This window comes from Macaca mulatta, chromosome 11, assembly GCF_049350105.2.
Source record: "Macaca mulatta isolate MMU2019108-1 chromosome 11, T2T-MMU8v2.0, whole genome shotgun sequence".
Classification (NCBI taxonomy): domain Eukaryota; kingdom Metazoa; phylum Chordata; class Mammalia; order Primates; family Cercopithecidae; genus Macaca; species Macaca mulatta.
Window position 1 is genome coordinate 30828932 of NC_133416.1, and position 15310 is coordinate 30844241.

General features: G+C 33.5%; 1 protein-coding gene across 20 annotated transcripts in view; it reads left to right on the forward strand.

Annotated features, from left to right (window-relative positions):
• Positions 1-15310, forward strand: part of CCDC91 (coiled-coil domain containing 91) — a 370457-nt gene that overhangs the window by 269259 nt on the left and 85888 nt on the right. For all 20 annotated transcript variants that reach the window (XM_077953174.1, XM_077953168.1, XM_077953177.1 and 17 more), the window contains 3 exons: positions 615-707; positions 804-872; positions 2939-3115. In XM_077953174.1, the coding sequence (XP_077809300.1) occupies positions 615-707; positions 804-872; positions 2939-3115 (339 nt within the window). The remainder of the gene's footprint in view (positions 1-614; positions 708-803; positions 873-2938; positions 3116-15310) is intronic.

The window sequence follows — 15310 nt, forward strand, 5'->3', positions numbered from 1 at the left end:
TGAGCTTTTTCTGTAGCACATCAAAATAAAAATAGATACATTAACTTTATACACATTTATATTACCTGTTACATAATATTTCTTGGACTCATTTCATAGATTTAGTTTTTGAATCTGTGGTAAAATCTTGAGGTGACAACAATTAATAAATCTTTCAATTTTTTTAACAATGCCTTACTAGGAACGCAAATAATCTATGATGATAGTTGTTCATCAAGCAGATATTTTACGTTTCTCAGTTATCATCTAATTGCTTCATTGCTTCTGTTGCGGCAACCTAATAATAATCATTTTAGTGAGTAATTTTTCTAAACTTAATTTTGGAAAAGACATCATTTTCTGATTAATTTTTCAATTTTGACTAGTTGTTCTTAAGTTAGATTTCTTGTCATATACTCTGTTGAACTTGGGGCTAGGAAATGTATCTTGGCTGATTATAGAAAGGTGATTTTAGTGATTTTTTTCTCCTAAGCCTTCATTTTAGAGAACTTCTCATTTTTTTCTTTTGTAACTACTTCGATATTTCTGGACAAATGAATTCTACCAGCTACTCTCCTTGTTGATAGATCATCTGCCTCAGAGCCGTAATATAATTTGCTTATCATTCCTTGTAGCATCAGAGGCTCCTTGAAATGCTAGATACAGAGAAGGAACTGTTAAAAGAAAAAATAAAGGAAGCTTTGATTCAGCATTCTCAAGAACAGAAGGTAATACTTTCACTGTGCTCAGAGTGTAGAAAGAATGTGTTCTGTTACCTCAAATAATACATTTAATGTTTTTCCAACTGTCTTATCATTTGACAGGAAATATTGGAGAAATGTTTGGAGGAAGAAAGGCAAAGAAATAAAGAGGCATTAGTATCCGCTGCAAAGGTATTTCCATCTGTAATAGTGGGTTGCTTGTAAGTGGAAATAAAAAAACTGAATATATTAATAGTATGCTGAATCTTTTATATAATGTTTCATTCCATAAAAATCAACATTTTTATTTTTTTATTTACTTTTAAACTTAAGATATGACTACTTATATTCTTATTAAATTCACATCACACAATATAATGGTAGCATTGAAATGCTTTACCATATAGGTTATTAGTTACTTGTTATAAAGAACATATATGTTGGGATACTAATATCCACCTGCGATTTGTTGGATCTAATTAGAGGTTGTGTGTGCATCTGTGTATCAAGGTAAGTAATTTTTAAAGCCAAGTTTAAAATAAGTCATCTAAATCATGTATTCATAGATATAAAATATACACACACCAACAAATACACTTTTAACACTTACTTTTGAGTTTTAGATTTAAAATTAAATTTAGCAAACAAATATTGAATGTCTCATATCTATGTATCACTATGCCAGGGTTAAATTTAAGGGTGACTATGATTTTGTCTTTTTCTTAAATAATTTATAATCAGATAAGAAAAATATTATTTATATACCAAGAGGGCAAGGAGGAATGCATTAAATTGTTATGAGTATGTACATCATATGTCTATGTCTTAGAAGTTTTTAAACAATAAATTACTTTTGAATTCAGCCTGAAAGGATGGCTAGCATTCTGAACAGAGTTTGAATTTTATTCCATAGGGTAAGGGAGACATACTGACATTTTAAAAACATGTTTGTGATGTAATGGTAATTGACATTAACTTTTAGGAAATTAGAGGCAACAAAAGCTAGAGGCAGGGAAAGAATTCATAGAATGCATCAAAAGTCTGGCTACGAGATAGTGAGTGGTAGAAACAGACCAGTAGTAGTAGTTTGGAAAGGAAAGAAATAGGCAAATTCTGGAAATATGGAGAAGATGGAGTCAACATGTATGTTTGATGTGAATAATATAGAAGGTGGCCAAGTTGTATACTGCTAGAGTATAGATTTAAGAACAAAATGGAAAGTAGCACTCTTTCTTTGGAATAGAGTTTGAGGTGATGTAAAGCAAAAAGTCGAATTTTAGAAAATTTGTATCTGTTTTCCAATATGTATGTTCCTGATGAGATTTATGGTAACATTAACAAATGTGATTTTAAAATTTTGGTACAAAGAAGTGTGTCAGCATCTGAAGAAGACATGTAACTCAATAAATCAATATTTTTCCCATAAAAATGTTAAAAATTATGTATCGATAAATGATTCATTCAGAGTATAAGAAAGGATCGTAATATAATAACATGAAAATTTCATTTGACATAATTTTATTTTCATTATGCCAACTAACCTTTAAGAACTAGTCCTTGTCAAGTTCTGATGTGAAATCATCAAGAATATCTACAATTATCTAAACTGGCTACTAAATACTCAAATTTTTCCTACTACCTATCTGTGTGAGACTGGGTTTTCTTTATATACTTCAACTAAAAAACACCATTACAGATTTCACACAGAAGGGAGAAATAGGAATTAATTTAGCTGTCTTGTATTAAGTCAGATATTAAAGAGGTTTAAAGACACATACAGTGGAATTTTCCTTTTTTAATTTTGGAAAGCAGTTATTTTTCATAAAATATATTAATATCAATGCAGTTAATGATATTAATTTTAAATGAATTAATTTTATTTTTTCTTGAATTTCTAATATGGTATGTATTAATACATATGATCAACATAAACAAAATCTCTTTGATATCCTCAATAATTTTAAGATTGTAAAGGGATCCTTAGACTATATAGTTTGAAATCTGCCACTTCACCCTAAGACCTGATTTCTTTGAAGATTAGAAATGCCATGGAAATTAAGTAGGAATATTTGTATAAAAAAGAATAATAGATTTTATTTTATAGCAGTTATTTACTATGCATAAAAACAGCAATGTGAGAACTAAACACTATAGGATCAAAGTTTTTTTATCTTTTAGGTTAACCAAGTCTGTCTTACTCAAGAAATCATTATGCAGTCAATCTTTCAAATTTGTTCTGGTCTTTATTTATTTTGAAGCTTGAAAAAGAAGCAATGAAGGATGCAGTTTTAAAAGCCATAGAAGAAGAAAGAAAAAATTTGGAAAAAGCCCATGCTGAAGAAAGGGAATTATGGAAGACAGAACATGCAAAAGATCAAGAAAAAGTATCTCAGGAAATTCAAAAAGCTATACAAGAACAAAGAAAAATAAGTCAGGTTAGTAATATTAACTGTTTGTAAATTTTTTTTTCTCATTTTTCTCAAAATGAAGTACCCTTACTCTTTTATTTTACTTAAAACAACCTTAGTAGATATTTATGACTTTTTAATTTTTAATTTTCATTTTGATGTTAATATTTTGAATTAATCATTTTTAATATTTTAATGTGCTTTCATCTTTCTGATATTGAAAACTTAGTAACGGACCATTTTACCCTTTTACTTTATTTTCTAAAAGGTCAAAACAAAATTTATGTTTAGTAATTGCAAATACATTAAACTTTGTGTTATTTTTCCTTTTCTCATACATAGAGGCAAACACACACGCACACATGCACACAAACTCAATCAATACAAAATAATATATTGGTGTAGAAAACAATTTGATTCAATTAATTTATAATTCTAATTTGTAAATCTCTATACCTATAGTTGGTAACAATCATTAATAAAACCTCACAAATATTCCCTATAGTCTCATAAAGATACATAACGATCAACAGGTGTGGTCTACATGCAAAATAACTTTTGATTGTTTATCTGAACAATTAAAAACACTACCTTTTTTTTTCTGTGATTGAATTTGCACAGTCCTATTTTATAATTAGTCTTTTTATATATATATAGGCAGAAGTACTTAAATAAATCTTCCCTTAAGTATCAAAAGCAATGGAAGTCGGTTTCTCATGTTCAAACTGTTAAATATACTACAATTTTTCATTCACATTATAAATGCAGCTAAAATGACTAACCTTTCAGATCAACCCAGATTTTTTTATGACTCATTAATCTTAATGAAGCCTTAAAAAGCTCAGAGTTTTTAATACCCCAGATAAAAGTTACATTTTTAAAAGATGTCACTTGTTTATTCTCAGTAACACACAGTTACCCATTTGTTATAAAAATTAAACAGATCTGTAGGTAGCATCTATGGTAAGATAACAGTACTACAGTAGCAGATTTTTTTTTCTTGCATTTTTTCACTAAAGCAGTATTACCTTTTAATTCTTACTGTAATCTATCAATAAATGTATATTGAGTACTTATTGCATATAAAATGTTTGTCACTTCAGTTGCTTGGAATTTCATGCCAGTAAGGTCAAGTTCATTGGCTAAGTTCTTATTTGGGAGAGTTTATTTAAATTTGTTTTATGACCCCAAACATTCCTGTAACCTCACATAGATGTGGGCCATTCATCCCTTAAATTGGGTAAGAAGCATGAAAAAATCAACACATATTCATCATCCTAATGGAAAAATATATATCTTAAAGAGCACACTTCTCTGCTGATTTGTCAGGAGTCTACAAGAAACATGCAGTATATGATACACTACTTTGAAATTTGTCCTCTGTAGGTTCAGAATATGGTGAAGACAATCTAAACATGTCTTGAATAAATTACATTAATTTCCTTACACATGTTTGCACGTTTTGCTACAAAGTCTCTGACAAGTTAAATTATATATCTCTGTATCATTTGGGTGGATTTCACATTTATTTCTTTGTTTGGAACATTGTTCCTTATTTATTTTTCTTGACTCTGTATGTTGGTTCTATCCATTAGAAATAACAGCTACTGGCCGGGCGCGGTGGCTCAAGCCTGTAATCCCAGCACTTTGGGAGGCCGAGACGGGTGGATCACGAGGTCAGGAGATCGAGACCATCCTGGCTAACACGGTGAAACCCCGTCTCTACTAAAAAATACAAAAAACTAGCCGGGCGAGGTGGCGGGCGCCTGTAGTCCCAGCTACTCAGGAGACTGAGACAGGAGAATGGCGTAAACCCGGGAGGCGGAGCTTGCAGTGAGCTGAGTTCCGGCCACTGCACTCCAGCCTGGGCTACAGAGCGAGACTCCGTCTCAAAAAAAAAAAAAAAAAAAAAAAAAAAAGGAATAACAGCTACTTCTCACCTCTCACAGTCTTCATTGACTGGCCTTGTACTGGTGAAGAACCACACCAATCATCCTGATCAGAGATTTTGTGGGCCTCTCAAACCTTTATGCTAATCCATACTGCTGTGTTTGTTGTTGGCACCCCAAAGCTGTCTAAAGTACATGGTGTTCCAGTGCTCGCAGATAGGTGAGACAGAAGCCAGTCTCCCAGGAGCCCCTGGAAAAATTAGAACTTTGGACATGTAGTCCAACTCTTTCCCTCCCCCAGGGAGAAGCTGCAATCTGAGGTTTTTTGCCCTCTTTCTTGGACTGAGCACGGGGGTGGGCTATAGCAACTGTTTGCTTGTTAATTTAATCCACCATCTTTGTTCTCACTGGCCCCTAGGCATCAGTAGTATGCCAGGTCCTGTTACTGCTCTGAGATAGGTAAGACAGAAGCGGATAACCTGGGCAGTTTCTAGGAAGGTTGATTGGACATGTAATCCAACTTTCTCCCCACCAGAGAAGCTGAGAGCTATGGATTTCCTTTGGATCATATGGCACTGTATTGGGTATAGGGATTGTGGTGAGAGTTAGGTCTTGAGTTTTCCTGCCAGTTCGATGTAGTTGGTTTCGTGCTTGCCCAGGGTGAAGGACCCTCTCAATTTGTGTCTGAATTTTCCACAAAGGGTATTTGTGCATGCATCGTTGTTAATTGAGTGTGTCCATGGAAGGACAAAGGATCCAGGGTTTTCCTGTTTCACCTCTTGTTGACATCATCTGGTATTTTAATATTTTTCTAAATTCCCAAGGTAAAGGAAAAAGTAAATTAATAATGTATCTGATTATAATCATTAAACAAAATGAAAATTATGCTAGTTGTAAAATACCAGCTACAAGAAAAATTAGCATGTAGGAAACATGCAGTAAATATCCTTGAAGGGTACACTTCCCAGAAGATGCTTTTAATGACTTAATTGTATTTGTCCAAAATTTTCAAATAAGTTTATAGATGGCATTTATTAATTAATCATATTAGTTTCCTAGGAAAAGCCAATTGGAAAAACTAATATATTACTATAGATTGGTTTGTATAAAGTCCCATGAGTTTAATTAATTGCCCTAAATTAGTTTTGTTGCAAGAATAGAAATATCATTTATAAATAGACTTTACCCCTGGGCTGCTAGTGATAGGAATCTGAAATACTGCCTCTTCATTCTATGCATATCCTGGAGGATTTTAACTATGAGTTTCACATTTATAATTAATGTCCTTGTTACTTCTTTTAGGAAAATCCCTCAAATAAAGGGCATTACAAAAGCTGACAGATCATTATCTGATAACAATAAGGGAAACAATAATAGTTCCTCATATTCAAGTTTCATTAAGTTGCCTTTATTCTAAGCAAATATATTAAGCTAGTTTAGCTAAAAAGGTATTTTTATTTATTTTTGTTTTTGTTTTTTTGTAGCTTTGCCTGCAGAAAATAGTAGCAGTAAGATAATAGCAGAACTGGTGGTGGTGGAAATGGCAATAATTAACAATATTGACTTATTAATTCAATTCTAAGTGCTGAGCACTCTTCTAATTTTTTTAGATGTTTCATCTCAATTCCTCACAACCACCTTATGAAGTAGGTACTATTATTATCCCCATTGATACAGATGGGGAGACTAAAGCTTACAGAGATTATGTAACTTGTTTTAGGCCATGTGACTTTTTAGAAGAGTCAGCAGGCAGTATTCAAGTTCAGGCAGCCTAACTCCTGAGGCCTTGTAATTTGCCACTACTCGATTCTATCTCCCTGTGTTCTCATCTTAGTATAAAGTACAGATTTATGTCATTTATCATTTAATATTTGAAATCATCCTAGGAAATTAACAGATAAGTTCTATAGGCAAAACTTTAAGAAGATGTTACTTTTATGTATTCATCCATTCTGTAACATTTATGGCACCTCTGCCATGTATTGGCACTGTTAGACGTTTCTGACACACAACATTAAGCAAGATAGACAAGGCCCCTGTGCTTTCATAGAGCTAACATTCAAGTTGGAAAAGAGCTATAATACGCAAGATAATGCCATGTGGTGCTGTGGGCTAGGAAGAAAAAATTCGGGGTTATATATTTAGCTGACACTGGTTGTAGGGGATTTCTTTAGACAATATAGTTAGGAAAGAAGCCAAACTCAGTAAATTTTCATTTCATATAATTCAATTTATATGAGATTCTAGAGAAGACAAAAGTGATATGAGAGAAGACACATAAGTAGTTACAATATCTAGGGGCAGGGCAATTTTTTGAGGGGGATGATAATGTTTTATATCTTGATTGTGATAGCGCTTCTATTTGGCAAAACTTAGCAAATTACACACTTAATATTCGTGAAAATTATATGCAAGTAATACCTTAATAGAGCTGATTTTAAAAAACAAATGACTTTCAGAGTAACTGGATGGATGGTGATTTTGGATGTAATTTCATTTACTGAGGTGAGAAAAGGTTAAGTTTCATGGGGTTAAAAAATCTAATTTGTGACCGGGTGCGGTGGCTCAAGCCTGTAATCCCAGCACTTTGGGAGGCCGAGACGGGCGGATCACGAGGTCAGGAGATCAAGACCATCCTGGCTAACACTGTGAAACCCCGTCTCTACTAAAAAATACAAAAAAAAAACTAGCCGGGCGAGGTGGCGGGCGCCTGTAGTCCCAGCTACTCGGGAGGCTGAGGCAGGAGAATGGCGTAAACCCGGGAGGCGGAGCTTGCAGTGAGCTGAGATCCCCTCATTGCACTCCAGCCTGGGCTACAGAGCGAGACTCCGTCTCAAAAAAAAAAAAAAAAATCTACTTTGTGTGTATTAAATGTGTGATGCTTATTCATGAGCCTAGAGGAAATGTTGAGTAGGCAGTTAGAAATATAGACATGGAATTCAGGGGAGTTGTCAGGGCTGGAAATAGAAATTTTGGATTAATAAGCATATAGTTGTTATTTAAAACCAAATAAATAAAAAGGAAATATTTTCTGGATAGGGTTTTATGACATTCTTTTATGGATTGTGTCCATCTTCTACCTAGAAAGAATATGGCCACTTTAGATTAATGTGTAATACTGTAAATAGTTTCACATATAACAGTTGTACTTCAGATGAAATAATGAAAGTGTTAAACTTATTGGTGCTGTCTGTGTCACCCTGTAACCCATGATTGAGTAGCCAGGCATTCATCCAGACTTTCTAGGAAGCTCAGGTCACCACTATGAACAGCAGCTTCTGCCACTTTCTACTGAGCCCCTGCCTAGATGCAGAGGCCAGTGCTCATTCTGTCTGGCAGCTGGTTGGGATACATAGAGCCTGAAGAGGCCCTCTCCAGGGACCTACCAACTGTTCTGAGTATTAACTGAAGGGACTGACCTTTTAAAAACTTGGAAGCCATTTTTAAATTCTAAGGTGTAGGTCACTTCACAGCACTTGAATGTTCTTTTAAAGAAAACTAAAACCATAATTAACAGCAATTAATATATTTCTTTGTCTACTAAGTCACAGTAGAAATTAGGAAATGATCTAGTATGGCAACGCAAAAACATTGTGTAACTTAAGCCACCTAAATTATTCCTGAGAAATGAAAAGGAAAAAATCAGCTTCTGCTTTAGAATTTACCTCTAGATTTCCTCTCTGCTAGTACTGGATTTACTGAGGAGATAAATGTTAAACTGTGACAGAAAACCGAGTACCTAAGGATTGTGGTAGGTAATTCTCAGAATTTATTTGAGAGATGTTTTCCTTTGGCGTTGATCGCAAGTTAAGACTAAGTCTTAGCATTGATTGTAGATTGTACATTTTTTCTGAGATACTAAAAGAAAATTTACGACCTTGGCTTATTGATTTTCATATTAAATTAATTCTGAGTCACTTAAAAGTCTTTGTTAAGTAACAGAAAGGACGTTTGTTATTGACACCAAAGTAGGCAAAAAGAGGATAGTCATTAATTTTGCTGTTCTAGCAAAGTCCTGTAAAAGAACTCCAGTGCATACAGACACTGAAACGATGTCTGACGTTGGAAGCTCTTCATAATAGTTTATAACCACAGCCACTGTAATTTGGGGTTATGTTTTCCCCAGAAGCCACAGACATTACAATCAGTGGTTAAATTTTCCTTAAGAAATTTAGTACTGCCACCTGACCCCTCTTTTAGAAAAGGAAATAGCATTTCTATTTTAGCTTAGCAGGCTAGTTTCACAACCCTGAAGTTTTTCTGTGCTGACTTCTTTAGTTTTGATTCATTCATTCATTTTTAAGTTTTTATTTACAATACTTTGATAGTAACCTAGTTGATAATAAAATCATAATGACATTTTAAATTATCAAATGTATCATATCTATAGAGAAATGATACCTTTTCATCTAAGTCCTTCCTTCTATTATATTTTTCTTCAGTTATAGTCATTCAGTGAGATGTCTGTAACACAACATCTGCCAAGTTCTCTAGTCCAAAGAATGAGAATTCATCCTAGATTTTCCCTTTTGTCCTCATTTGCATATCTTTTTTATTTTATTTTATTTTATTTTGAGATGGAGTCTCACTCTGTCACCCAGGCTGGAGTGCAGTGGTGCCATCTTAGCTCACTGCAACCTCCACCTCCTGGCTTCAAGTGATTCTTCTGCCTCAGCCTCCCAAATAGCTACAACTACAGGCGCACGCCACCATGCCTGGCTAATTTTTGTATTTTTAGTAGAGATGGGGTTTCACCATATTGGCTAGACTGGTCTCAACTACTGACCTTGTAATCCGCCCACCTCACATCTTTTTAATTATCAGAACCTTTCCATTTTACCTGAAAAATAATCCTTAAACATATACACTTACTTCAAACCTGTTATCTTTGTCTCAGTTAATATTTTTATTGCTTACCTTGACCTCCTGTATAGACTTTTTTACCTCCAGTTTTGTGCCTTTTCAACTTGGAGCAAAAAATGGATGTCATTCTCCCACTTGAAATTCTTTAGTGCCTCCCTGTAGCCTGTAAGATAAAAGTTCAAACGACTTAGCATAAAACATACATCTTTCATTGATCTGGTCTTTACCTGTCTAATTCATCTTCTGCTGCTGTGTTTCATATTTCATGCTTTTAGAAGCAAATGGCTGGTACTTATAGTGTGCTATTTTATGGTCTTGGGCCTTGGTTCATACTGCACCATCAGCCTAGAATCCCATTGCTTCCTGCCTGGCAAAACCCACTCTTATTTCATAATTCACCATTTTTTACCCTCCATAAAATTTTTATTTCCTCCTTGCAGATTAAATCAAGAGCTCCTCTTGAGCATTCAGTATATAACTATACTACTGCTCAGCCATACTATTATAAAAAGACCTATGTCTTCTCCAATAGATTACCTTGAAAGAAGGAGGTGAATCTTAACAAACTGCAATAGATTTAATATATAGGACCAGCACTTTCAGGTCTCTAAATGAGATTAATAATACCAGCTTTGCCTAGTTGTTGTGAGGCCCTTAGAAACAAGTCAAAAAAGAAAGATAATAGATTAGTGAAAAAGCTTAGAAACCATAAATAGCATGCAAATATTAGGTGGTATTGTGACAAAGCAGGAAACCTTGTCACATACTATTAAAGGAGGTGAAGCATTTAGCCTTGAAAAGAAAGAAAGATAAAGCCATATTATTCACATATTTGCATGCATATATACTTTGATATGTATGAATGTATATACTTTATGTATGTATACTTTATGTATAAAAGTATATATGCACATACTATATATACACATACAAAAGTATATATACTATGTATTTATTATATTTTAAGGAGACATACTAATCTTTAAAAAATCAACTGGGTCTCCAACAACACAATTTGGCTCTTAGAGTTTTGGTAGCTTTTAATTGGAACATTTTACCAAGATTAGCGTTATTTAAAATAGTGCTTTGGATGTTATTATCCCCTTTTTGAAGAAGTATTCATCACACTGTCAGTTGGATGCCAAACTGAACTGATTCTTATTATTGTTACTCAATGAAAAACTTGGAAAATACTCTGAGAGGTCAAGGATAATTACTTTCAGCTTCAGAAAAATGTTTTCTTTGAACAACTAGTGTATGTTTGCGCTACAGTGATGAATGGCTGCATGAATACAAGTAGAATTTTTAGGTCATAGTAAAGTAGTACACTCTCCTTCACTGGTCAAATAGAAGCATTACATTTAATTATACCATTCATATACATTCAAAAGATGCCATGTTTTCAAAGAGACATTTCCAAATCAGAATGAAAATGTCTTAGACATTCGTTTGTACCTCCTCAGCATCTATTCCTCTGTTCCCAATGTGATAGTTTGTTTTTTAGCGATGTGGTTTAGAGGAAATTTAACCTACTTTCTAATTTACATATAGGTACTTGTTGATCTAGGCTAATAATTGTTTTCCATCCCCAAGGATGGATACATAATTTGAGCCAAGCTCTTCAGACGCAATTTGAGGACTTGCCTCCTCAGGTATATAAACTCTGTTTTTCACAGCAAGAAAATGAGAAAACCTTTAAAGCTGTTAGTAATTGTCTTGGGACCATATATGTAGAGCTTTTGAGAAAATAGAAACAACATCATTGGCAGAACTAAGAACTGAAGAAATTGGTATCCCGATCACATTGTTTGCATGCTAGATGGAGCCCACACTAAAGTTCTTTTATGTTCTCTCATGAGACTGTAACTTTCTTCTTTTTTCCCTTCAAGTCAATTTGTGCTGAATTTTCTGTTACTTGTGATCAAAAGAATTTTAACCGATTGTCAAATAAATGTGCTAAGGGGTAAAGAGGGTTAGATTTGAGTCCTAGCTTGTGACTCATGTAATTTTGACCAAGTTTTAAAAATGTATGAGGCTCCACTTTCAGATCTCTAAATGGGATTGATAATACCTGCTTTGCCTAGTTGTTGTGAGGCCCTTAGAAACAAGTCAAAAAAGAAAGATAATAGATTAGTGAAAAAGCTTAGAAACCATAAATAGCATGCAAATATTAGGTGGTATTGTGATAAAGTAGGATACCTTGTCACATACTGTTGAAGGAGTTGAAGTGTTTAGCCTTGAAAAGAAAAAAATATAAAGCCACATTCTTCACATATTTGCACGCATATATACTTTTATATGTATGTGTGTATATACTTTATATATGTATACTATATGTTTATGTATAAAAATATATATACATATACTGTATATACACATATGTGTATGTGTATACTTTTATACATATTTCTTCCTCTTTAGTTATATATCTATAGATAGATATATCTATATATTATATATGTGTATATATTTTTATATATCTATATATTATATATTACATTACATATTATTTTATATATTATATTATATATATCTATAGATATATATGTGTGTGTGTGTATATATATATTTTTTAACTTAGCTGAGGAGGGACAAATTAGAGGAAGTAGGTGAAAATTTTTAGCTCACTGCTGTCTTTTGTCTCTTAACCATGGGGATACATCCCGAGAAATGCGTCACTGGGAGATTTTGTAATGCAGATCTCATGGAGTGTACTTCTAGAAACCTAGGTGATATAGCCTACCACACACTTAGGTTATTTAGGTATAGTCTGTTGCTCCTAGGCTACAAACCAATACAGCATGTTACTGTACTGAGTACTATAGGCAGTTGTAACACAATGGTAAGTGTGTATCTAAACAAAAAAAGACAACAGTAAAAATACCTATTATAATCTTAAGAGACCAATGTTGCATACACGGTCCCTCATTGACAAAAATATCATCATACAGTGTATGACTGTACAAGCTGAAATTATGAAATCACAATTGATCTGGCAAAATGTGCATCGTTATATCCAGGATTAAAAAGATGGATTGGGTGGAAGGTTGAAGAATGTGTGTATTAAAGAATATAATCTCTACTGTTCTTTCTACACTATGGATATCATTTCTATTCCTGTATTATAGGTGCAGGGCAAATTCCTACTTCACAGATTTGTACCCAATTACTAATATTTCACAAATTTATCATTTTATAATTCTAAAAAGTTCTTTGTTTCTGAAATAATTACTGTAAAATCCTTTTACAATACATTTAAAATACTTACATTGTTGTTTTATAAATTTATAAACCAAACTTATAAATTTGGTTAAGTAGCCTAAGTATTCTAAATTTCAGGATATACATGCCTCTCAAAATCATCCTGAGGATCAAATGATAATATACCTGACCATTTTGTTAACTTTTAACCCAGAAATATAAAGCATGACTTTTATATTTTTATTTTAATACTTTTTATATTTATTTCATTTAGCTCTTTGTCTTTCACACACCTTTGTTGGGTCACAGAATCTTCAGTACCACTAAATTGCTAATAAGGCAGCATAAATTCATTTCACTTACTTAGCCCAGTGCCTGGAACATAGTATGTGTTGTTCTTGCTAGGATGGCCACTGTTGTCGATACTACTGCTACTATTATTATTACCATGTTATTTACTGATGTAATTTTCACACCTAGCATAGTGCCATGCATAATAAGCAGCAGGTAAACAGATGGTTACTGATGATTACCAAATGCTGTAGTTTTCCAAACTGTGTATCAAGAGGGGGGTGCTGCAAAGAATTCATAAGAATGCTGAAGGTTTTTTTTTTTTTTTCCAACCAGAAGGTAATGCAGCAACACTTGAGCTCTTGAAACCAGATGAACTACCAGCTTGTCAATATTTGTTTATGTTACATTTCTTTCTCTTTTATTATGTCTTTGTGAAGCTGACATTTTGGATGCTGCTGAGATAAAAAGCAAGTACTATGCAAAAACCAATGTGGAACAGAACACCAGAGTGTTACTATCCCATCTTATTCCAAGGGTTAAGAAGTTTTGCAATGCATACTATGTACAAAATTCTCATGAGTAAGGAACTATAGTTAAGGATGAAATAAAAATAGTTTCCTTTCAATTTTTATATATTATCTTTTCAAATGGCTAAGTTATCACCTACCTAATTAATCTATGGAACAACTAGGTATTTCTTTTGGCTTAGTAGGAGCATGAAAAAAATTGCTGAAACAGCAAGAGAGCCATAAACTAAGACAGTTGTGAGAAGCTGTAATCTAGTGTGTACCCATAGAATAAGTTGCTCTGGGAGACACAAGAAATGTAATAAATAATCTCTACTCTTAAGTAGGTTTTCTTTGAATTGGGGAAACAAATTCGCATGTTCATTATGATGAACTGTGCATCTGTAGTCTGTACCAGATACTATAGTTGTATTCTAGTTATAAAGACTATGCTGTGTCATAAATATAGTCTGTGGTTTCAAAGGGATGTCAAGTTGGTAAGATGGACAAGTAAACTGATAATTATAATTTTGAGCTACAGAGTGCTTTGAGAGTGATAAAATATAAGGTATTCTATGAGCACATTTAAGGAGTACTAGATCTACCCACATTGTGACGTGGAGGGCCTGAAACATTTCAGGAAGGGCTCCTAGAGATGATGATACTTAAACTGAATCATGAAGAAGGAGAAGTAGGCTTATTAAACAGAGGAGAAGGATGAAGAGAAATCATTCCAAGCTTGGAAAGCATGGCATGTCCGGGAAACTGCAGTATTTCCTATATACATGACATTAGTATTTACCATATACATGAAAACATGGTAGCTTCTACAGAAGTTATAAGTATGAATGAAACTTTCTCATTGTTTTCAAAGACATTACAATAAACTACAGAAATATGTCAAATTCATAAATTGTTCCAATTTGAGACCGAGTGAAATATTACAGAGTACAACATGTTGAGGCAGTTGAAAACACAGAGATGGAAATGAGCACAGTGTTTGGCGGATATCAGTTTGACAAATCGAAATGTTTTTTGGGACAGTATTATAAAACAGAGATGGAATTAATATACGTGAGCCAATTATGAGAACATTGAAGTCAAAGAGACAAATTTGGATTTAATATTATCACAAACAGAATGCCACCAGAGGCTCCACTGGCACAAAAGGGACAAGAGCTAAATATTTTTTATGGAAAATTAACTGGACAGCCTTAAATGTGATGCACAGAAGCAAGATAAAGTCTAAACATAAGAATACTGTCTAGAAGTTGCTGGAATACTTGATATGCATGAAGAGGGCAGCGTAGCCGACATGATGGCAGTTGAAATAGTGAAGAAAGGACAGATAAACATTTTGAGGGGAAGACTGAACCTGGTGACTGGAAATAGGATATGAAACCAAACATGTCTCTAAGGCTTAAAATTTTGGTGACTGACAACATTTGCTTCTGATAAATACAATTCAG